Source organism: Mesoplodon mirus (assembly GCF_964341445.2).
Source record: "Mesoplodon mirus genome assembly, chromosome: X".
Lineage (NCBI taxonomy): Eukaryota > Metazoa > Chordata > Mammalia > Artiodactyla > Ziphiidae > Mesoplodon > Mesoplodon mirus.
The window spans coordinates 116,820,106-116,843,446 of record NC_138981.1 but is presented as its reverse complement, the minus strand read 5'-3'; the positions used below and the strand labels follow the sequence as shown (position 1 = coordinate 116,843,446).

General features: G+C 44.3%; 1 protein-coding gene across 1 annotated transcript; it reads right to left on the bottom strand.

Annotated features, from left to right (window-relative positions):
• Positions 1-1,025: 1,025 nt before the first annotated feature.
• On the bottom strand, positions 1,026-12,609 carry CD40LG (CD40 ligand; the record flags this gene model as incomplete). Its single annotated transcript, XM_082610404.1, has 5 exons — positions 1,026-1,651; positions 4,367-4,429; positions 6,368-6,425; positions 10,487-10,618; positions 12,454-12,609. The coding sequence occupies 5 exons, from the start codon at positions 12,607-12,609 to the stop codon at positions 1,275-1,277; spliced, it is 786 nt and encodes a 261-aa protein (XP_082466530.1). The 3' UTR covers positions 1,026-1,274.
• Between the last annotated feature and the right edge of the window lie 10,732 nt (positions 12,610-23,341).

Sequence of the window (23,341 nt, the reverse complement as noted above, 5' to 3'; positions counted from 1 at the left end):
ACCGGTAAGGATGACGAAGCCACTCTGGGCTTCTTACATGAAAAACCCCTCGGCTGGAAGTGACAAGACTGAGAGGCCAATGCTTCCCTTCAGTTTGTCCCAGTTCCCTGTCCTCTTACCTAAGGTGGAAACGCCTTGACAGCTATTAAAAAGATAAGCAACTGCTTCTTGTTTAAGCTTCGCTTAGCTGTGATTAATCAAGAAAAAACCCAGCCTTTTTTCAATCCTCTGCAGCCTTTCCTGAGCAAGCTTTTCACTGGTTACACTTTCCTGTCATCCATCAAAGGTTATCGCAGCCTTCCAGGGAGTGTGCTGCCACCAAGATATTTTGTGGTGCCACAAGCTTCAGAACCAAGTTTCTGAAAGTATCACAAGGGTTGGGAACATTCCCTCCAAATGATCCCCCCTCCCCCCAACCTGGTCTGGGGCTTCAGATGCTAAATAACCACAATAATGTTAAGAGATCTTTATTATTCAAAAAATAAATAACAAGATAATCACCAGTTCACTCTGGAAACAATGGGGACTGCAGGTAGATACAATAGATTTCCTTTAAATCCAATCATTTCTCTGGAAGGAGTGGGCAGCCTCAGAGCTGCCCTCTCTGCCCGCCTACCCCATCAGCAGTGGTGGAGATAGGAACAGGGTTGAAATAAGATACCTGATTAGCAACAGCTTGACTTTGTGTGTGTGTGTGTGTGTGTTTGTGTGTGTAGGAGAGAAAGAAAGGATGCGAATGAGTGTCAGGGTGACTGGCGGGGAGCAGGGTTTTCGGTTCTCCACTGCATTATACTTTCTAAAGTCTGCCCCACCTCCATCGTGGCCGCAGGGACCCAGAATCCACCATAACTGAATGTGAGCTGAGGCTCCGCGTTTCCCTCCGGCATCTTCACTGAGAAATCAAATACATTCTCCACTGAAGGACACTGCACGCAAAGAAACAAAACTAAACTTGGCTAATTTTCTGCTGTTTACTCAGAATTCGAGCTGTGCGTAATGGCTTTGTCTTTTCATAGGACCCTCTGGATGTCTGCATCAGTGGGGTTGCTGCTTCAGAATATAAGCTCTCATGGAACAGGGGTTTCCTCCGCCCAGTAATTCACTCATTGCAGCCCTACATGCCTCGGGATGTATAATAAATAGTTCTCCATGAGGAGGATCCTAGGGTTATAAATAGGCAGTCCAACGGGGTGCGGTGGGGCGGTCTTAAGTGCTTTGCTGGATTGTGAAGACCGCCAGCATCAGCCCAGCCGCAACCTGCCAGCTTACACCGTTCAGAGCTTGAGTAAGCCAAACGACGTGAAGCCAGTCCCGTGGCTCACTTGGCTTGGATCAGTCACGTTGACAAACACCGAAGCACCCGGTTGCAATTCAAAGACTCCTCCCAAGTGAATGGATTGCTGCCCGCACGGTTTGGAGGAACGGTGGGTATTTGCAGCTCTCAGTAAGATTCTCTCCGATCCACCTGGGGACTTTAGGCAGAGGCTGGCTATAAATGGAGCTTGACTCGAAGTTTCCCGATTGGAACAGAAGGTGACTTGGGCGTAGATGTAATAGAGTCCTTCTCTTTTCACGGCCAGCTGTTTCCCGTTTTCGAGGGTTACCAAGTTGGTGCTTAGGGTGTAGTATCCTTTGGGCGCCCACTGGAGAACTGTAATGGAGAGGGGAAAAATCCGTGGTGAGGTGGAGGATACATGATTCAGATTCTAACAGACAATATGGTTTCGTGTTGGATACTGGCTTCACATAGGAGTGGAAGTTTGGGTCGTCAGTAATTCTGAAGGACTCATCCCGCCCTCAGTCTATGGAGGAGCCACGGCTGACCAATCAGCATGGGTTGCACAGTCAGACGGAGCTGGGTTGCCATCCAGGCCTTATTCAAACTTGGGCAAGTCAATCTCCCTGAGCCTCTCAGTTCCTTCCCAGTAACACGGGGCTAATATTACAGCCTATTTCAGAGACTTGTGAAAATTAACTCAAGTAACAGAGCACAGTGAGTTTCCTTCTTCCCCGAAGAGCTCTTAAAGCCAATTTGTCCTTGAACTTAAAAGAATGTGAATGACTTAGAAATCCCAGGTCATAAATTACGCCTGCCAAAATACTCAAAGACCTTGCTAATACTAACTCGTATCTTGCTTTCCTTGAATTTTCCAAAGTCGAAGACTTGCCAATCTCTCTTGCTCAGCCTCAACACAGAGAAAAGACCCCATTTCTTCCTACCTGATCATGCTCTTGCAAACCCGATCTGCCTCCCACAGCAGGGACTAAAATTAGGCAAGGAAGTATGAAAATAAACCTGTCATTTCACTGTGTGTTTTGATCTCCCATTGTAGTGGGCGCCACCAACTTGAAAGTGCCTGTATTCTTGTGGCTAAGCTGAAGTACCCACCAACAATGTGCCATTTTTCTCGCCTGAGATGTTGACTGTGTTCAAAGTAGTGTGTGCAGCCGATTTCAAATCTCAGCCCCCACAGACAGCTACACTGCCGGGGGTGGAGGGTGGGGAGAAGTGAAAGTATCGATGCATTTGCTTCCTTGAGCTTTTTTTTGAACTCCTATTTGGTGCTCTTAGGCCTATCAGGGTGCAAGACCCCACCTATTAAGACTCATCCTTTAGTAATTAAGAAAGGCATCCTGAAATGCTTGACATTTCTTGGGCCTCCAGATCACTCTACAAATGCTTCATTATGATGTTTTCGCTTTTGGACCATCTGATTGAGAAAACACGGGCAGGTTCCCTATCTTTGAGTCCGCAAAGTTTATCTTTGTAAGTCTTTACCTAATTTTCGTCCTTGCTGTGAGATGTAGGTCAAGTTTGGAGCAGCGTGACCAAGTAGGTCTGAGAGGCTTGTGGGGTAAGAAATGTGACTTTCTTCTCACCTGATCCCCTGCAGACCTACTGTGATGAGGACTGTCAACCACGCTAGGACCAACAGCTGTCATGGGCCTTTCAGCAGAATATGTGAGCACTGTGAAATCTATTCAAGGCAAGCTATTCTTCTAGGAGGTGTCTCTGTTGCTGGCATCCATCCAATCTGGATGAGACTGTATCATGTGGATGACCACCCTGGACATACCAGAGATGGTTGTGATATTCTCCCATAAGTGTATTTTATGAGAAAGGGGTACTTGGCAGAATTATTAAATATTGTGGAGTAAGTGTTATTAAAAAGGGCTTTATGTTGCTCTTCTGACAGCTAAACTGCTGTGAAGTAGCTAAGGAATGACACCTTACATTTGTATAGTGCTTGACAGAATAACTTTCTTCTATATTAGCTGATTTGATGCTCAGAGTCACTCTGTGAAGTGAGACAGGAAACTGCTGCGAAGGTAAAGGGACTTGCCCAAGGTCACCCAGCAAGTGGTAGTCATGGTTCTTAAATCTCAGCGTTCAACAACTTTCTATCCAGTGCTCCTTACTCCTGTGCCATGATCCAGGATAACTACGTATACATTATGCCCACTGAGAAGCCCACCACCTCCAAGATGAGGTCCTATCTCCTTTCCTTTCTCTCTCTCTGTGTCTCTCTGTATATCTCTGTCTCTCTCTTATACACACGTGCGCGCGCACCACACACACACACACACACATACACACACTGCTTAGAACTCCATTCCAGAGTGCTGTGTTAAAGTTTTCAAAGACTGCTCTGATGCTCTTGGCCTGCATTTATGTAGATAGGGGATTTTATGCTAGTGTGCATGTTTCCATCCATTTATCAGATGTGCCATATTGTCCAACACCAGCTATCGTGAGGTACAGATTTGGGGGAAAAAATCTAAGGGCTAGAATCATGGCAGAACGTATATGGAAAGAAAATCATTGAGAGTTGAAAAGATTATAGTATGTCGTCTGTTGTTACTTCATTGGAAAATCTAACATCCTGGCACCTATTGATCTTTGCAGAATGATTTTACCTTTAATTTCCCTGAGGTTGGCCCCAGTGAGGCTGGGGTTAATCATACAGGGATTGGCAGATGGCAGGAAATACCCCTTGAGGCCCATTTGCATATAGTGAAGAGGGGTTAGGATGAGGGATGCTCCCAGTTAGGGGGTCACTACATGCCACCTCTTCTGTGTTATCAGAATAATGGTCCCTCCACCCAGTAATTCATCGTTTAGAATCAGCCACAGAGTAAGAACCTAATGAGAACATCAGGATTGCTTCCCACCTCCTTTTGCCCCTTCAAGTCCCATCTGTGCATTTCAGCCTACTTTGAAGCCAAAGACAAGTGCACGAGGCATGTCTGGGTAGCTTTGTAAATTTGCCCCTGGAGGAAGACAGGAGCCTAATCGTTAGGCTGCCTTGCTTTAGCCTCCTGGCCTTCCCCTCGGGTGGCTGATGCTCAGATGCTTTGGACTTACCAGATGCTGTTTTACTACTGGCCTCACTGATGACATGTGCTGCGATTTGAGGATCCTGATCACCTGAGATGAAACCAAAGACCAACTGTCAGGCCAAAGAAACACAAAACTGGTCACAGAACGATTTGGTCTAGTTCTGCAGCTGGGTCATAGAGACTGTACTTAAATAGGTTATGTGAAACGAAGGATAAGATGGCATTGAAATCCCTTGAAACCAGAGGGAAATGTTGGTTTCTAAAATCTGAACGACTGAGTTGGCTATTTACACCAAGCCCTTTCTTCCAATCGTCATTCAGTACTTGACTCCGCTTTACATAGATCAACACAGGCTAAAGAAAATGATCTTCATTAAACACATTTTGAATCTTGATTTTAAGAACAACTCCCATCCATTGGTCATCTTAGTGGGCCCAAAGGTCGTGTCTGCACACTTAGCTAGTAAAATGCTTATGGTGTCTGATTTGGTCAAGCACTGGCCACAGTGTTACATCTACCTCTAATTGTTGCTCATGTAAAAGGTTTGCTCCTTAATTACATGTGCTGAATCTCCTAAGTGCAGACACGGTGTGGAAGTTCTTTTTTGTTTTCTTTCCAGTAATGAGCCTGGAGCTGGACACTTTGTAGGTGTCCTATGAATAACGAGTCAAGCTGCATGACCTAAATGACCAGCTTTGTTAAGTGTATCATTTTCCCAAAGACTGCTAGGCAGCACGCACATGAACTGTTTCCTCAAATTTCACAGCAATTAACAGACAACATGGTACCACTCAACATATTTTACAGTCATTCTGAAAGCAAAGCCTTCATGGAAATCAGGTGACCCTTTGCATCCAGACCAATGGTTAAAGCTAGCTCTTTGCCTCAGAAAACAGTATCTGTATCTCTGTGCATATGTATGTATTTCTTTGTGTGTATTAAATTTACACAAGCCATACCATCTTTTACACTGACTTTGTGATATAGCAGTTTGTCTAACAACACCCATCTACCAACACTCCATTTTCCCCATACTCAGCTGCTCGGGTCACTCCAGGCATTATTGTATTTGGTTTGGGGTGTTACATTCTAAAAAGAACAGAGAAAGTTACTGTGTCCAGAAAAGGACCTAAATGAGGACAGGAAAAAGCCTGGAAAGTGTCATAGGAGAAACAGTGGGAGACACTGAGAAGGTTTACCCTGGAGAAGAAAAGGCTCAGGGGCCATGACTGTTGTTTTCAACATATGGACAGCTGCTGTGTAGAAGAGGAATTATATACTTTGTTTAGTATGGCTCCAAAGAGCAGAACTCGATTCAGTTAGTGGAGATTATAAGAACAAATTTCAACTCCAGAGGAGAAAAGCCTTCTCTCGAGTACAGAGTAATCTTAAGATTATAATTATTAGGGCCGTTCAAAGATGGCCCAGGCTGCTTTATGAGCTAGAAGGTGTCTAGGCATGTTTGATCAGAGAGCCAATGGTCAGTGCTGTTGTGAAGGAGATTCGTGATCTGGGGATGGTGCAGGATTTGAGAACTGTCAAGGTCCCTTCCAACCCTGGGATGTTTGAGATGCTCTGACATCAAGAACAGGGCAAAGAACAGCGCTGTCACACTGAATCACTCCTGGGTCTCCGAGGCTCCCCTGGCCGTGTTTCCCCATGAAAAAAACTGTTATCATTGAGTGATAAATGACACCGCTACCAAATGCTGACCGTCTTGTCATCTTATCCTCTGTAGGTGGTACTAGGCTGTATGGTTGCTTTGATTAAGGTGTTGAAAATAATGTGATTTCTTCATACTTGGTATTGTCAGCACTAAAGGAACACAGCCTTCTCTATAAATATGTCCATACAACTCCTTTCTAAATCACAGGCACCAGAGAAGGTATTGATTTGGCAATTGTGTTCCTGTTTGATTTCCAGGGCTACAAGTTCCCTGATCCAACACTGGGTTGTTCAGTATGATTGGCCTAAATCTTCCTTTTAGTTTTTAAGTATTCGTAGAAATGGTAAAGAGCAACCTACCTTTGTGCATTTCAAAGTTTTTTTCTTTCTTCTTCACTTCTTTGCTTTGCATTATACCCTAAAATAAGAATTATGGCAAAAGGTCATTTTGACAGGAACTCTGGCAGGGGCTTTAGAAGGAGGTTTCATTCATTTGGCATCTGCCATTGCTCTGTTGGCTGTTTCTGGTGAAGATTATCATATAGACTCAGATCCTGTCATTAATTCCATCCTACCGATTAGGAGCCTATGGCTTTGACAGATGAGCTGACAGCCCAGAAAGCCCAGGGGTGAACCTGGAAACAGAATCTGGGTTTTATTATCTTCCAGTGCTCTCTCCAGACCAATGACTGCCATCCTGACCCCTCCTATGACCCCAACCTCCCTGGCTTTGATGAGTATTGAAAAATAATGCTGAATGGGGAGCAGATTCTACCCTGGGAACTGGTATATAGAATATTATTAACATAAAGCATAGTGTGTATCTATTAGAATAAAATTGGTCTGAAATCTCTTAGGAAATAGAAATAGTAAGTTTGACCTTGGGAAGAAATCCCAGACTATGAAAAGATCCTCAGACTTTTTAAAAAAATTTTGTTGTCCCTGTCAATGGGCTGAAGAGATTCTCTTGTTGCTGGTTGCCTTGTGTGGCCCGTTCTTACTTAGAATCATCAGCGTATAGGAAACTCAGGTAATCTCCCAATGCGGCTGATGTTCCAAGACAAACGCAGCACTTCTTAAGGGGTTTCTTCTCATTAGCAACTGCAGGAAGGCTAGAGGCACTTAAAGAAGCTAGCAGAGAGTGCCATCTACACAGATTGGAAGGTAATAAAGGCTGCTGTTGCCATTTTAAAGATTTAAAGATACTGAATAAAAGGCACGGTGGGCTTAACGGGCAGGCACGAGGTCAGCCAAGGAATCTGAGGCTGAAACCGACAGTAGAAACTGAGATCACATTCCGAGGCTGGGCTTAACGCTGTACTCTGAACACAGATGAGGAAGGCGATAGTATTTTCACATCTTCTGATAATCAGAGTCCTGTGTGCCTTCCAGTTCCTGGAATCAATTTTCTACAGCACACTTCCTTTTCATTCCTCCCCAAGTAGGAATTAGTGTTGTTACTGCTGAGGGGTTCCTTGTACGCTCGGCTCGAGTGCCAGATGTGAGGGTGTTAGTCACGGAGCCTAACTGGGAGCCCGTGCCTCAAAACCCTCACGGGGCCCAGAGTTTCAACTTTCCCCTTGAGCTGAAGTGTGGCAGTGTGAAAGTGCTGCAACAGGAAAATGTTTGTGAGATAACAAGCAAACAAATGAATATTTCGTGTCTTTTCAAAAGATGGAGTGTGATGATCGAGGGTGAGATACTTTTAGGCTAGGTGGTTGCATTGGTGTCAGGGCTTGGCCAACATGAAAACGTGAAGTCAGCAAAGTTTGCCCTTTATGTGCCCGGCCTTGCCTTTCTGTGAACTTTCCCCCAGCCACACTCCCCAGAGCCTTTTTACCCCTCTTGCTTCACTCCCCACCTCAACTGAAAGACTTTTGAAAGTTGACTTTCAGAAAATCTGGAATTAGTTATTTCTCTCTTAGTGGGAACTCCATGTGGCAGGGTTGGATAGCTTGACCTTTAACTCAAAAAGGAGATGCTTTGACCTTATCAAAGACACCTTGGGCATTGGCGAGCAGACAATCATGGAACTGATCATTCTAGCGGGGAGCTGGGGGGAGGGAGAAAGTTTTCATGTGCAATTCTACTATTTAAAATGCTGCCTTCATCTACTCTAACATCAGCCCCGAATCCCATCTTCCACCCAGAGTGACAGCTTGGTGCGACCTGCCTCAGGAAATAGTGAGTTCCCCGTCACTAGACGTGTTCAAACAGAGATTGAGTGACCACTGGGTAGCAGCTGTGGGGAGAAGAAGCAGCTCTGGGTTGATAATTGGATCTGATGATTTCGAAGACCACTTCCTGTGATTCAGGCCTTGGTTTGCTCTGGACAAATCAGACTGTGACCCAGAAAGAAAGGCTGCTAACATTAGCTAAGAATATAAATAATCCAGTTTGGGGGTTATTTTGTAGTTGGCCTGTTGAGTTAAAAAAAAAAGTCCAAAATATTGTTTTAGAATGAGAAGTTTCGGGGAATGGATATTGGAATGGGGGTCAGTCGTTGGAACAGGACTGGGGAGCTGGAGTACTTTGTGTCTGATTCTCGTGCGCATCGTTGGTGCAGATGACGTTGACTTGGTCTCCACCCCGCAGCACTGGAGGCAAGGGGCTTCCTCTGTTGCACGGAAGGAGCCCTGGCGGACATGCCTGAGAAGGTCCGCCTTTCCAGAGTATGAAACTTGGGAGCTGTCACTTTTTTCATGCAAGCATAAGCAAAGAGGCCAAACTGACTTTCTTCCTTACTTTTGTCCTGGGTAGCTGATTTGGGAAGCTTTACATATCCAACCTGAAATACAGCCATGAGAAATTGGCAGTACAACTGTACTAAGAAAGAGGGAGGGAGGGAAGACACCAACAGCCACTCTCACTGCCTTTGGGGGTAACTGAAGGTTGATCACATAATTACAGGATGTCAGAGCTGGTAGTGCCCTAGCAGATCATCTCAGTCCTCTCATTGGATAGATGAGAAAAATGTGGCCCAGAGAGGTGAAGTCATTTGCCCAAGGTCACACAGCCCAGCACATTAAATATGCTACTTGGATTATTAAGCGTTGTTCTCAAAGTGGCTTTATTCCCATTTAAATTTGCAACACCTTCCAATACCCTGTAATACTGGCCAGAAGCCTTGAAGAACCAGAGAAACTCAAATCGTTTTCAGGCCTTGCAAATAAAGAGTTAAGAGTCTTTCTCTAAAACCTAGATTAGTGTAAAGAACATAAAAGCCAGCAACAGATTTGAGCTGCATTCTGATCCCCATAGGTGACCCAGGAATAAGCTTTCAGAGTCCTCACTACTGGATTAAACGACACACCGGGGACAGTACAGGAGGACAGGAATAAGCTCAGAAATAAGCTCTCAGGTCCTTCACTCCCAGGTTAATTACACATTATCCACACGTGAGAGCTAACTCCTGTTGGTTTCTCCAGATACCCACCCATCTGGCACAGCGCTGCCCTCTGCCTGGATGTGGCCTCCTAGTCACGACCCCCAAGTCCCCTGAGGGCCCAAGGTATTTGACTCAGTGTTCTGAGGGGGAAACAGGCAGAAAGGCTTCTTGCTTTTCTTCTTCTGGAGAAAGAGCTCCTAGGCCCCTTGTCTACAGCGATGGAATGAATGTTGTGGGCATGTCCTCAGTAAACAGTCTAGAAACTCTCGCTTTAGGCACCTATCATAGGCCACTGCAGTTACTTCATGCTGGGCACCAGTCTGTTGGGCTAGAAGGCTTGGCTTCAGACTTTCTGCCTCAGGTCTTGATTGGCCCTGGAGGGGACTGGCTCCATGAGCAGGAGGTATGATATGGGGTCTGGTTCGAGCGGTACTGAGATGGTCCATCGCCAATTGCCCACACCTCTCCTCACAGTAAAAGGAAAAGATCTCACTTACATGGCACCTGAAATCCCATCATGAGAGAAGCGTTCCTTCATATGTTAGAGTCTATCAGTGTTCAGAAGTCCCCGCCGCCCCCAGTAAAGGCAAACCCTTAACCTGTGGCCTGGCAACGCTGCAGTGGCCAATGGTTACCGCTTCCCTGGGAAATGGGGACCAGACCCTGGGTCCACAGTGGGAAGGCATCAAGGTTTGGATGGTAAGATAAGAAAATGCAAAAAACAAATTTGGTAGACTTCATCCTTTTCACTGAGGCATCTGCATGTCTGAGCTCATGTGCATGTGTGAATGTGCCCATGAGGGTGTGTATTTTCCCCAGAGAGAGTCTCTTGTTCTTCTTAAGGGCATTCCTATCAATGATCACACTTCCAACTTTCCTTTCCCTTTTGACCATAGGATTTTGGCTTCATTTTTGCTTTTTTGATACACATACCCATATATACATCTATGTACATATGTATGGCGATATGTATCTATAGTATATATATAACACGTTTAAATTTTACATGGTCATGTTTTAGTGTCCCAACCTAGCAGGTTTCTCAACCAAAACTTTTCAATGACACTTTTCCCAACAACTGAGGTCCTTACCTTGACCAGGTCTTCAAACCGGCTTCTAATTTCCTCACAGTTCAGTAATGATAAAGACCCCTCTCCTTTGCTGCATCGCTGTATCGTTTTCATGAACACAAAATCTTCATGAAGATTCCTTTCATCTTCTATCTATTTATGAAATAACAGGAACATGAGACATTGTAATTCTGTCTGCCTCTACAATCACTTCATGGCCTCAACGACATGAGGAGGACTTTGCAGATATAAATGGGGCATAATAACAAGTTAGTATACTGGATTACTGATATTTGGTATTAGCAGTTTAAAAAATCTACAAAAGCCAGCAAAGAAAATGTCATGTGGTCTGCAATGCTAGGTAGAAATCACAGCTGTTCTAATGAAATTTCATCACAAAGTGTACTTTTTCCCGTGTATCGTAGCAGCAACATTCTCTAATGGTCATATTTCCCATTGCTTTAGTAATGATTGGTCATTATAAACATGTGTATAAAATAGTTTTCTGCTGAGCTAATTTGCCCACTTAATTTTAGTGTTTGTGTTGCAGTGCTTTGGAAAAGGTAATTTGCAATGTGTATCAATGACTTGAGTTCTAATTACATCTCTCTCTTTAAGTTTAGTATTTGCAGAAAACATTTTCATTTTTAAAGAAATCATCTTTCATTCCCAAAGGTAATGAGATATTTTATTTTCCGATGTCTTAGAATAAGTAAATATATGGAATTCACTAGTTTAATCAACTAATTCTGTGCCATTTTCTTATATTCAGATTACATTTTTAGATTCAAAACAAGATCCAGCTAGCCGGTGGCTTTCACTGTCATTAAGAGAACACCCAAGTGCCAGGGTAAATTTGAATCTACCCAGGTCAGTATTTCCCCTATAGAGGCTAGGCTTATGTCCAGGCATTTGATTGGCAGAGCCCAGCAGGCCAAACACAAACAAACAAACAAGCAGACCCAGAGCCCTGCTCTTTCCTCAGCAGTGAACCCTAAAATTTGGGTAACCCAAGAATTGCCTCAATTGTTCCGGCTCCACCTTATCCTGATAGAAAACCTCATGGTCTTAATTTAAGACTGGCATCCCAATAGTGGCCATTCGCACATCCCTGAGAAAACGTAGTCTCCAGATGCTGTGCATCCACAATTCCCACATCTAGACTTTTAGGAACAGCCAAATAATGGACGAAATTTCTCCTTTTCATCTATGATTGGTATTTTTTCAACACAGCCAATAATGCTTATCAGTGGAGGTGGGTAAACGCATGGAAACAGGATAAATCCTAATGTTTATTTTTCTTAAGAATGCAGAACAACCTGCTAACTTACTCTACTCTTTTGTTCTGTATGTCCAACTATTAAGAACGTAAAACATCTCAGAGGGAAACTGAGCAGCTTGCACCTACAATCAGCATTTGAAGAATTATACAGAGAACACCACTTTCAGGGACTTACCCATGTCTATGCTAACCTGAAACACTATGCATTTTTAGCTCAGATTGATGCTCTCCTTGTCTAGTTGGATATTTAGAAGAAAAACAGTTGTCTCCATCAGAAAAAAAAATAGTTTACTTTTTAAGCAAAACCTTAGCAAATCATTATAGCTAATGTCTATGTAGTGCTTACTTTGTGCCTGGCTCTGGTCTTAGCTTGAATTTAATCTATGAGGTGGGCACCATTAACATCCCCATTTCTCAAATGTGGAAACTGAGGCATAGAAATGGCAAACAACTTGCCCAGGATCACAGAACTAGTAGGGGACCGAGTCAATGTTTGAACCCAGCAGTCTGACTCCAGAGCCAAGGTTCTTGACCAGAGAAAAGAGTAGAACATCTCACTAACTAGACCACAACCACTATGCCACAAGACCACTTATCTATTTGGGTTCTTACCATTGTCCATCATTTGGGTAGAGCTAAAACCAACCAACCCACACATCAATAAGAACCCCAAATTTAGTTAATAAAGGCCTATGGTTCATTTTACCTTGTCCAATCTTCTGTGAAGATACACAGCAAAAAGCGCTGACCCAATCATCTGGGTGATAAGAAAAACAGTAAGTAAATACATAAAAATTTTCATACTGACGGGTGGTCCAGTGGCCACAAAGCGGGGTGAAGGTTGGCTGTACGTTTCGATCATGCTGCGTTCGAGTTGAAATGATGTCTTCTGACCGAGAAGGTGGCAGAGGCAGCATGAGAAGACTGTCAAAGTGGCCACCTTACTCAGGATTAGTTAAGAGCGCACAATCGTCGCAGCCCACACTTCCTGGAAAATGTGCTTCGCAGTCTTCTCTCCCAGCAAAAAAAGTTACGTAAAGGTTTTTTTTTTCTTTTTCTTTTTTTTTTTTTTTACCTACCCATATCATTCACTTCCAGGCTTTCCCTTTCGTTAGTAAAGAAGAAACAAGTTTCTTCTTCCATACATTCATTCTTGCCTTGAAATGTCATAGACTTCTTAACAGACAATGGCAGTACTTTCCTATCGCTGTCTAACGTTTGGGGTTCACCAGTTTCAAGGAAAGTGACAAATGAATCCACCAACAATAGAATTATTTCAATTTCAGTCTTACTAATATAAAGCGGGAACCTGGTAGATAGGGAAAGAAACATCAACAAAAGTTTGGATTGATTTTGTGACTGGCTTGCCACTGGCTAGCTGCTTGTTAACATTTCTTTCATCTTTAAACCCAATGAAGTCCCGGCGGCTTTTCAAGGCAAGTCTACATGGCGTAAAGCCAAAAGGAGTGCTGACAATTAGTAAAGAAAATTTAGCTGGAAAAATAATTCAAGAAAAATACACTTTTCCAAGGCCAAGAGAAGTAGGGTCTTGGGGGTAATTCAGGCCAAAACTCTGGGACTGAAGTTAAGGTAGGAATATTACCGTGATTTAGCCAAGTTGTCTGTCTACACTGTTCCAATCCATCAGATAATTGTTGATGCCAATGTATCCATTTGGACTAGTGAAAATAGGCTGCAGTTAAGAGACCTGAATTCCAGTCCTTGGTGTACCAATAAATTGCTGTGGACCTTGAGCCTATCACTTTCCCTCTCCAGATCTCAGTTTCCTCATATCCAAACGGGCAGTTGTACCTACCTTGCTTGTCCTCTAGGTTGTTATGAAATCAAGTAAAGATGTGCGTGAAAGATGGTTGAAACACGTTAAGCTATAGAAAACCACTCTCACCTTGGGTTTTTTGCTATTTGTTTAGCCTATGATATGAGTTTTCCAAATAATTGCCAACTCCTTACATACTAGCAAAAAACAAATGAACAACATCAAAAACACCCAGCGTCTTGACAACGAATTGAATTATTGAAGTGTGTAGAATTACGCATTTCTGAATGGCTTTTGATGGTCTTATCAGATCACCTTCGAAATAAAAGTAGCTGTGGAAATCCCTACCCCACATCCCAACCTGGTCTAGAAACCATGATAAGATTGCTTTGGTGATTCCTATAAGATTGTTTTGAGACACAAATAGGAAATGTAACAAACTCCTCTGATAGGCATGCTATCTGCATAGTTACCACCTGCTATCTTCCCCTCCCACGCCCCAGCATCCTGTCCTGGGCGCAGATCTCACTACATCTGCCAAGTAGGTGGCTTCAATGCATGTGATAAACTTTGATCAGTCAAGTCAGAGGCTTCAGTTCTTAGACAAGGAACCTTAGTTCCACTAAAGGAAAATTATCACAAGAGCTAAAAGGGGCTCCAGGAGCAGCTTCATACCATGACAGCATGCCAGAGCTGCAAGGACCCTGCGACCATCAGATCAGTCAAGCCCCGAGGGAGAGGTCACTGAAAGGACCAGAGTTGCAGACAATGCCACGTTTGTTCACGTGACCAACTTCAAGAGAGAATTGTCCAATCTCCCTGCCTCCACTTCCTGACTTCTGCTTACAATATCCCCCTGAAACTGTTTCCACCATTATTAGCACAATAGTTTGGGCTGAATACTTTTTATTTCTTTTTTTTTAACATCTTTATTGGAGTATAATTGCTTTACAATGGTGTGTTGGTTTCTGCTGTATAACAAAGTGAATCAGCTATACATATACATATATCCCCATATCCCCTCCCTCATACATCTCCCTCCCACCCTCCTTGTCCCACATCTCTAGGTGGTCAAAAAGCACCAAACTGACCTCCCTGTGCTATGCGGCTGCTTCCCACTAGCTATCTATTTTACATTTGGTAGTGTATGTATGTCCATTCCACTCTCTCACTTGGGCTGAATACTTTTTAGAGTTAGTTTTTCTCTAAACTAACTCTAAAGTTAGTGACCTTTCCAGTAGTCTATTGACCTATTATTTTGTTGTCATCCTTCTGAAAACTCTCCCCTCTTGCCTCTCAGAATCCTTCTTCACGTGATTCCTTTTTCCCTTGTACCCCTTAAAACTTTGCTATCTCCCATCCTCATGCTCATCCCCTCCCCTCTTCTCATTCTACATGTTTGCCTTGGATGATTCCCATCCATTTTCATGGTTTCCACTATCACCTTCATAGTGATAAACCTCAAATGTACAACTGCAGCCCTGAACTGTGGATTTGTAAGTGCAGCTACCTCTGAATATGTCCACTTGGATACCCCAAAGCCACCCCATATTTGGCATGCCCCAAACTTAACTCATCTCCCCACTCTACTTCCAACCCAGACTTGTTCTCCCTCCAGGCTCTCCCCATCTCAGTGAATGGTACTACTATACCCACATAATTGTCCATGACTTGGGAGTCATCAAGGATTCCTTCCTCTCTCTTGCTCAGATTACTCCCCAATCCCAGTGGCTTCCTCATCCCCAAAGCTTCTCGATTGCCACCACTCCTTTCTATCCCCCTGAGCAACATTCTAGTCTAGGCCCTCATCCCCTCTCTCTTGCATGACTGAATTGTACATTCCTAATTGATTGCCTTGCTTCCCTTCCTGCCCCACCCCATCCATCCTCCATACCACCAGAAGAATGTTAACTCTAAATCATGTAACTGACCATATTATCTAACCTGATTTTACCCTCCTAAAATGATGCATTAGACCCGGGGAAGCAGATTGACAGTTTCCTGGCATGTTCAATGTGAATGGGATTAGCTCCTGAATAGCCTGATGGTCCTGTAATCCTTGAAGCTTCCTCTTTCTCCCATCCTTCTTCTGCCTGGTCCTCTAGATTGCCACAACACTGGCTACCTTTCCAGCTTCCACATTTTAGCTCTACTTTCTGATTCTGTATCAGATGTCCTTTGTGTGTCTCTCCACCAACAAGGAGTGGCCCGGCCCTGGTGTTGGGTCCCCTTTAAAAATCTTCAGTTGCCTAATGCATTCAGAAGTGATTTTTAAACTAGGTTACAAAGAAATCTGTAGACCTGGGGAGTACAGGAAAGTGCCTGCAGCTAAAGTCAAATATTGACTATCTTTTTCTTAGTTCACAGAAAGAATTAAGTGAATGGATTGAATTGTTTCAGTTTTTCTTGCATAAAATTTTCTCAAATCTCTGTCACCCTTTTCTACTACTGATTTTCTTCTAGCTGATGATTGATCTGCAACAAATAAGCATCAAGGAAAAAACTAAAAAAACAATGGATCGCACACATTCTGATGTGACTAGGCTTGTGGTTGTGATTTTATATTGATAACCTAGAACACAGTCAGAGTTTCTGCTAGGAAAGTTATTTCCAGTACATAAGAAAGAGTTAAATATATCAGCATTTTGTTTGTTCTACAAAGGGCCTCTCAAGGACTCTTTTCCCTGAACATGTCTGGAAAACCCTAGCCTAGAGGATAGTGTTTCCATTGTAAGCATAGCACAGGTTCCGACCCCTGCCCACCTTTCTGTCTTCAACCCCCACCACTCACTCATGCTCAGACTTGAGCATCACCCATGTCTGGCTAAGCTTATTCACCCAAATGTGCTGTGTTTGTTCAAGCTGTCCCCTATGAAGATCATGACTCCCTCCTTTTTTATCCACTAATATTGAAGAGATACCAGCTCTGTGAAACGTGCCCTTCCAGCTGACAAGGTGCCCTCTTCTGTGCTCAATCTATCATAGAATTTGACACATTACATCATAACTGACTTGTCAGATTTCCCTACCATTATCTTCTAGAGGAAAGACAATTAAAAATCTCAGAATCCTTGCTTCCTGACACTTTGTAAGGAATTAGTAAATCTTTGCCCAATTACTAAGTTTTCTTCTCAGGGGATAAAAGGGGAAGTTGTAAAATATTCTAATCTTGTAGAACAGCACTGGCCAGGCTCTCTGGCGATACAAATCACAATATATTTGTTTTACGTTTTCTTCTATTCCTTTAATTATCTCTCTTTCCTCTGGGGTCAGTTCCATTTGTTTATTTTGGTCCTTCTCCTTCATGTTGATAGTTTTCCTCAAATGTCTGGTGACACTTAGTTGTCTGGTCATATTTATGAATGAAGATATATGTTAGTTTTTATGGGTGGATGGCATGGGTTTCCTCTACTATTGCATTGATCTGTTTCCCCCACAAACCTCTCCCCGGAATGGGAGGGCCGACTGTGGGTTCTGTTTAAGTGGGTAGAGCTTGTCAACAGGCAGGTTTCCCTTTAGGTTATGTGGGTGGAGAGGCAGGAAGGCCGGGACCCCCACAACTGATAAAGTAAAGAGGGCTTTTCTCTGGGGGTGGAGCCCTTTAGAGGGTTTTGCTCTTGACTGAGGCTGGTTTTCCTTTTCTTTTCTTTTGCCTATTCGTTGTGGAGGTCTCAGCACACTCCCTAGAGTCCTCCTCAGGCAACTTTAGCCTGAGGGCAAAGGCCCAATGTTGCTGCTGACAAAGGGTCCATGGGGGGGGGAAGGGAGAGAGGGAGAAAAGGGGTCCACCTGTCCTAGCTGTTCCACTGCAGCTCTTTATTGAGTTGCCATAATGATTCCTTCCCTGCCCACCCCTGCTCTTTGCATTTACCAACTCTGAGATTGCTGCCTCCTTGAGAGAACCCACTCTTACTTCTGATTTCTTGAATTGCAATGTTTTCTGCTCTGATTTCTCTGTTAGCCCAAATTCATTGGGTTTCTTGCTTCCTGGTATCCCTCAAAATTCATTTCACATTGATGTCACCTTTTCTTGTTTCCCACTGTTGCTGTGATCTCATTCTGTTTACATTTATTTGTGACTGAGTAATACATTCACATGGTTAAATATGTAAGTGATAGAAAACAGTGTGCAATGTAGAGTCTTCCTTCTGCCTTTTCCTCCTAGTTCTTCATTGGCAACCAGTGTTGTCAGTTTCTTATGTACCTCCCAGAGATGCTCGTATGCACCTTCAAGCAAATACATAGATATTCTCTGACACTCTTTTTTACACACAGTAGTATACAATATACTGTCTACATCTTTGTTTTGTCATTTAACACTATACCTTGGAGATTATTCCATGTCAGCAAAGTGCTCCCTTTTTTTGTGTGTGTGGTACGTGGGCCTCTCACTGTTGTGGCCTCACCCGTTGCGGAGCACAGGCTCCGGACGCGCAGGCTCAGCAGCCATGGCTCACGAGCCCAGCCACTCCGTGGCATGTGGGATCTTCCAGGACCGGGGCACGAACCCGTGCCCCCTGCATCGGCAGGCGGACTCTCAACCACTGCACCACCAGGGAAGCCCAGGCCTTACAGTTTAAAGCTTCCAATGCAAAGTCCTGTCTGGCCTTGCCGATTTGGGTTGCACCATGTGGAGTTCTCCATGCAGGTCTGCAGCAGAAAGCCAGCGATGATGTGATCTCTGCTGTTTCCATCCAGATGCTGCACTTGTAGACAAGGTTGGTAAGAAGCATTTTCAGGAGGCATTTCCTTCAATCAGTTTATTTGCTCAAATTAACATTCACCGAGTGCCTACTGTGGCCCAGGTGCTGAGCTGGATGCTGGGGATACAAAGATAAAAATGATAGTCCCTACCCTGTTAGGAGCTCCCAGTCTAGAGAAGCCAATCAACACATGAGCAGACAACCATGAAACAATGTGAGAAGTGCCGCAGTAGAGGTGAAGACAGAATGCTGTGAGAGTGTTAAGGAAGAGGATCTACCCAGCAGGGAAGTAGGATAGAGAGAATGTCCAGGAAGCCTTCCTAGAAGAAAATACACCGGTCATAACTTTGTATCCTGACTTGTAGCACCCCACTGACAAATCCCCATATTCATTGCCTATCTACTGTCCTTGGCTTTTCTAGTCTGGAATCTTCCACCGCTTTTCCTTCTGCAGCTATCTTTCTAGTCAGCTGTACTCACTCTGACATGCCAAAGGCTTAGGAGGAGTAAGGTAGGAGGGGGTTGGTGATAATCATCTCCAGCATAGATGAATGTGGTTGGGAATGGGGATAATTGGAGTGTTGGCCTTGTTTCAGATATTAGTTTTGAGAGTATGATCAGAATCCTCAATCTCTAGCTGCCTACCTCCATCCCGTGTCTCTAAGGTGAATTTTCTTGGCAAATGTCTACTCTTTGTTTCTAACTTGTAGGCACCATGACTCCACTCTCCATTAGTGTAAGAAGAAAAGCTGTATTTGTTGATGTGTTTACATAGACAAGAAACACAGGTAACAGTGGTTACCACTGGCAATACAATGGAGTTTATGGGGAGCAAGTCTTACTTTTTAATCTATACCTCTGTGCCCTTTTCATTATTTTTATTTATTAAAAAATTTAAAAAAAAATTTTTTTGGCCACACCCTGCGGCATGTGGGATGCTAGTTCCCCAACCAGGGATCGAACCCCCATCCCATGCATTAGAAGCATTGAGTCTTAAGCACTGGACCACCAGGGAAGTCCCTGTATTATTTTTATAATGAGCATATTTTACTTTTGTAATTTTAAAAATAAACTTAAAAAAAATTTTATTTGGTTGCGCTGGGTCTTAGTTGTGGCAGGTGGGCTCCTTAGTTGCAGCCTGTGGGCTCCTTAGTTGCAGCCTGTGGGCTCCTTAGTTGTGGCATGCAAACTTTAAGTTGTGGCATGCATGTGGGACCTAGTTCCCTGACCAGGGATCGAACCTGCATCCCCTGCATTGGGAGTGCGGAGTCTTAACCACTGTGCCGCCAGGGAAGTCCCTAAAATAAACTTCTTATGGAAGTAAACTTTTACATACAGAAAAAGTGCACAAATCATAAGCTTAATGAATTTTCATAAAGTAAATACACCCATTGTAATCATCACCCAAATTGTAGACTTGTAGATTTTTAATAGTATCTTGGAAGCCCACCTCTTGTCTCCTTCCAATCACCTCCACTTCTCACAAAGGTAACCTATTCTGCCTTCTATTACCAAAGACTCGTTTTGACTAAGAGTTCCAGTTGCTCCTTATCCTCACTAACACTTGGTATCATCAGTATTATTTATCTTAGCCATTCTAATAGGTCTGTAGTATTGTCTCATTGTAGTTTTGATTTGCATTTCACTAGTGGCTAATGATGTTGATCATCTCTGCATGTGCTCACTTGCTATCCATGTCCTCTTGGATGCTAAAATCTTCCATAAATATAGAACATAATCATTTAAGAAAATCGTTTGAAGATAATAACACCATTAACCAAACTAGGGGATATCCTTTGAGTGTAACAATTCTTCTGAGAGGTAGATTAGGGTGGTGGAAATAGCCAGATTCTGGTAACAGACGTTTCAGACTACTGTACTTGTTGTGGGATCTTAGGCAAATTATTGAACTTCTTTGTGCCTTGGTTGCTTTGTCTATAAAGCAGGGATAATAATAGTTCTTGCTTCATAGGGTTGGCCTGAGGAGTAGATGAGAAAATTACGCAAGGCTCTCTGCTCCATGCCTGACAGGGTCAGTGTTCATCAGTGTCTCTCTGCCCTTCTGGCAAAGCCTGGAAAGAAGGCATGAAAGAGAAGGTTGTCCTTGAGGCAGTCAACGGCTTAGTATCTGAGGGAGAATGGATGAGTGATTCCTCTTTCTCTAGGTCTAAGGAAAAAAACTCTAGAGTTGTGTCTAGAGGTAGGATTCTGTGCCCTCACTTCCTGCTGCTCCCCCCACCCCACCCCCACCAAACAGCAGGAGAAGCCTGCTTTGAAGGAAATTCTAGAAGAAATTCTAGTCAGATGCTACTGCATCCCTTGTATGATTTAAACACCTACTGCTGTGTGTCTAGCAGAAAGACACAAGGCCCATGGCATCTTTCTGTATAATTTCCAAAGGTTTTCCCCTTGATGTTTCGTACGGCAAGACTGCGCGTGGGCCCTTGTGCCTGATATCAAGCAGTCAGTGTCTGTTCAGAAAATATTTGCCCACCACTTAGCAAGCACTAGGCTCTCTGATATGTCTGGGGAACCAAAATGAGAAAGAAAGGACTGCTAGTTGAGATAGAAACGCATGGCGTCAACCGCAGTGCACTGGGGAAGCACCTCAGTAGAGTGAGTGCAGGGGGTTGCAGGTGTACGCGGGAGAAGGAAGGTGATGGCACCAGAGGGTCCAGGAAGGTTCCTGGAAGAGGTGACATCCGAGCCCTGAAGGAATTTTCTGAGTGAGGGAAGAATGCATTCCAGGTACAGGGAATAGCTTGTACAAGGCCCCAGAGGCTGGAGACCAGGGGCTCTTTCTCATCTTGAGGCTGCATTCTTGGGACCACAGCCTTGTTCTGAGCTCTGCACAGCACCCCAGGTTTTTCCATTGTGCCCTTAAGGTGGAGCATCACCTTATGAAGGTTTTATAGTAAAAACATCCCCTTTGTTCCAGGTTGAAGGGTCTCAGGGATCAAGTGCTGTACAGGCGTGTACATTTTTGGCACCCATCTTTCTTCAGAAATCAGCCTGATATGCTTGAATATATGATACTTGTCTGTGTGGTTCTAGCTCATTTCTTACCTCTCTCACTGCAATCTCAGACTGCCTTCTGCATTTCCTCCAGAGTCCAGGACTTCAATAGGCTGGCTCTTAGCTCCTATGCCCCAAACCCTTCCGCATAGCCTCTCCCTAGGGCCCCTAATCTACCCCTACCCTAAACCTTCTTCTTGACTTAACTTGCTCAGGGTTCTCTCTTCTCTCTCCCCCTCCCCCAGCTTCTAACTGCTCTCCTCCAAGCTGCCTTCTTCAGCTCTGACCCCAGGCTAGGGCGGTCCCTCCCTGATCCCTCCTGCGGTCCCTTCCAACAAGCCTTGGGGCTCTTTCTGAAATGAGAGCTTCTGTTCATGACTCATGTCCTAGGTCTTCTCACAGGAGACTGTCTTCTTCATGGGGACTGACTCAGGAGCCCTCTAGTTCTCCCACCGTGTCTCCTGGGGCCAGCCTCAAGGTTTCTGAAACGGGGAAACTGAGGCTCAAAGAAAGGGGATGACTTACGAGGGTTAGCAGGCGGCAAGTTAGTGACAGAGCAGAGACCACCCCAGGCCTCCAGACTTCCAGCCAATGCTCTTTCCCAGGAATCAGGTTGCCTCTCAGAAGGCTCAGGTCTTCTCGCTGCCATCAGCTCCCATCCACCGATGGCACCGGGCACCCATCTCTCTCAGTACTTCCTTCCTGAGCCACTTCACTAACACTGAAGCTGACCAGTCCAGGCTTCTGACTCAGCAGCCCAGCAAAGAACATCCAGCCATGTCTGCATCTGATTAAGGAGACACCAGGGGCAGGAAGCCTATTTTTTCCTCTGGCAGGGTGGAGGGTGAAAAAGAAGGCGGGGAGAGTCAGTGAAATGGTAAGATGTCAGGGACCACGGGGGTGGGGTGGGAGGTGGAAGGGTTGTATCAAATGATTTAGGATTCCTAGTGAAATACATTTGGGTACAGAAATACATTTACTGACTTAGAAGGACCGCTGTGATACAATGTTAGTGCAAATATCATGGCAAAAATAGAATGTTCCCATAGTTCTGCTTGTGTAAAAGTAAGTTCAGAGTGTCTCCAAAGTGCCTATGAGTGGTAGTTAGCAATTAGCTGTGTGTTGCCCTCCACTCTCTGCATGTTAATTTTTGCCCAGAAGTTAATAGTTGACAATGACCACAACCTTGGAGAGCTGCTGCGACACAGGCGTTCACCTGCAAATAAATGGAGCTGAAAACTTTCCTCCTTCACAATGTCCCACACTGAACGGTGCCATCTTGTCCAGTGTGGACTTAGAACGGCTCCCACCAGAGCACATCTACATCTAATGCAATGTCTAATCCAGTCAGGGATTTTGACATCACGTGTTTTCTGACTGGGAGGAGCAGGAAGCCCTGGGGCCTCCTATTGTCACAGGGTCACTGATCCCTGGAGACCTCTCTCTTGACATGGGGGACCCAACCATATCTGAAGCATGTTTAAATAAGCAACAGAATTGACACTTGTACTGAGTTGAATAGCGTCCCCCTCACATTCTTGTCCACCTGGAATCTGTGAATGTGACCTTAGTTGGAAACAGAATCTCTGCAGATATTAGTTAAATCAAGATGAGGCCATACTGAATTAGGATGGGCCCTAATCCAATGACTGATGTCTTTACGTGAAGAGGAAAATTTGGACTCAAATTGAGGAAAGATGGCCATATGAAGATGGAGGTGGAGGTTGGAGTGATGTGGCCACAAGCCAAGGAACATCAGTGATTGCTGGCTGTCACCAGAAGCTGGAAGAGGCCAAAAAGGAGCCTTTGGAGGGAGCATGTCCCTGCCAACACCTTGATCTCAGACTTCTGGCCTCCAGAACTGTGAGCAAATACATTTCTGTTGTTTTAAGCCACCCAGTTTGTGGTACTGTGTTACAGAGGCCATTGGAAACTAACATGACACTTTTATGGAAGAAAAAAATGGCCCCACCTTCTGAAATGCTGCTCCAGTCAAGACATGATGAGAAAGATGCTCATCAACAGAGGACACACTCTTAAGCCTGGGGACTACGTGGTCCCTCTGGTTATGCTCTACAGTGGTCTATATGTGTGTAGAG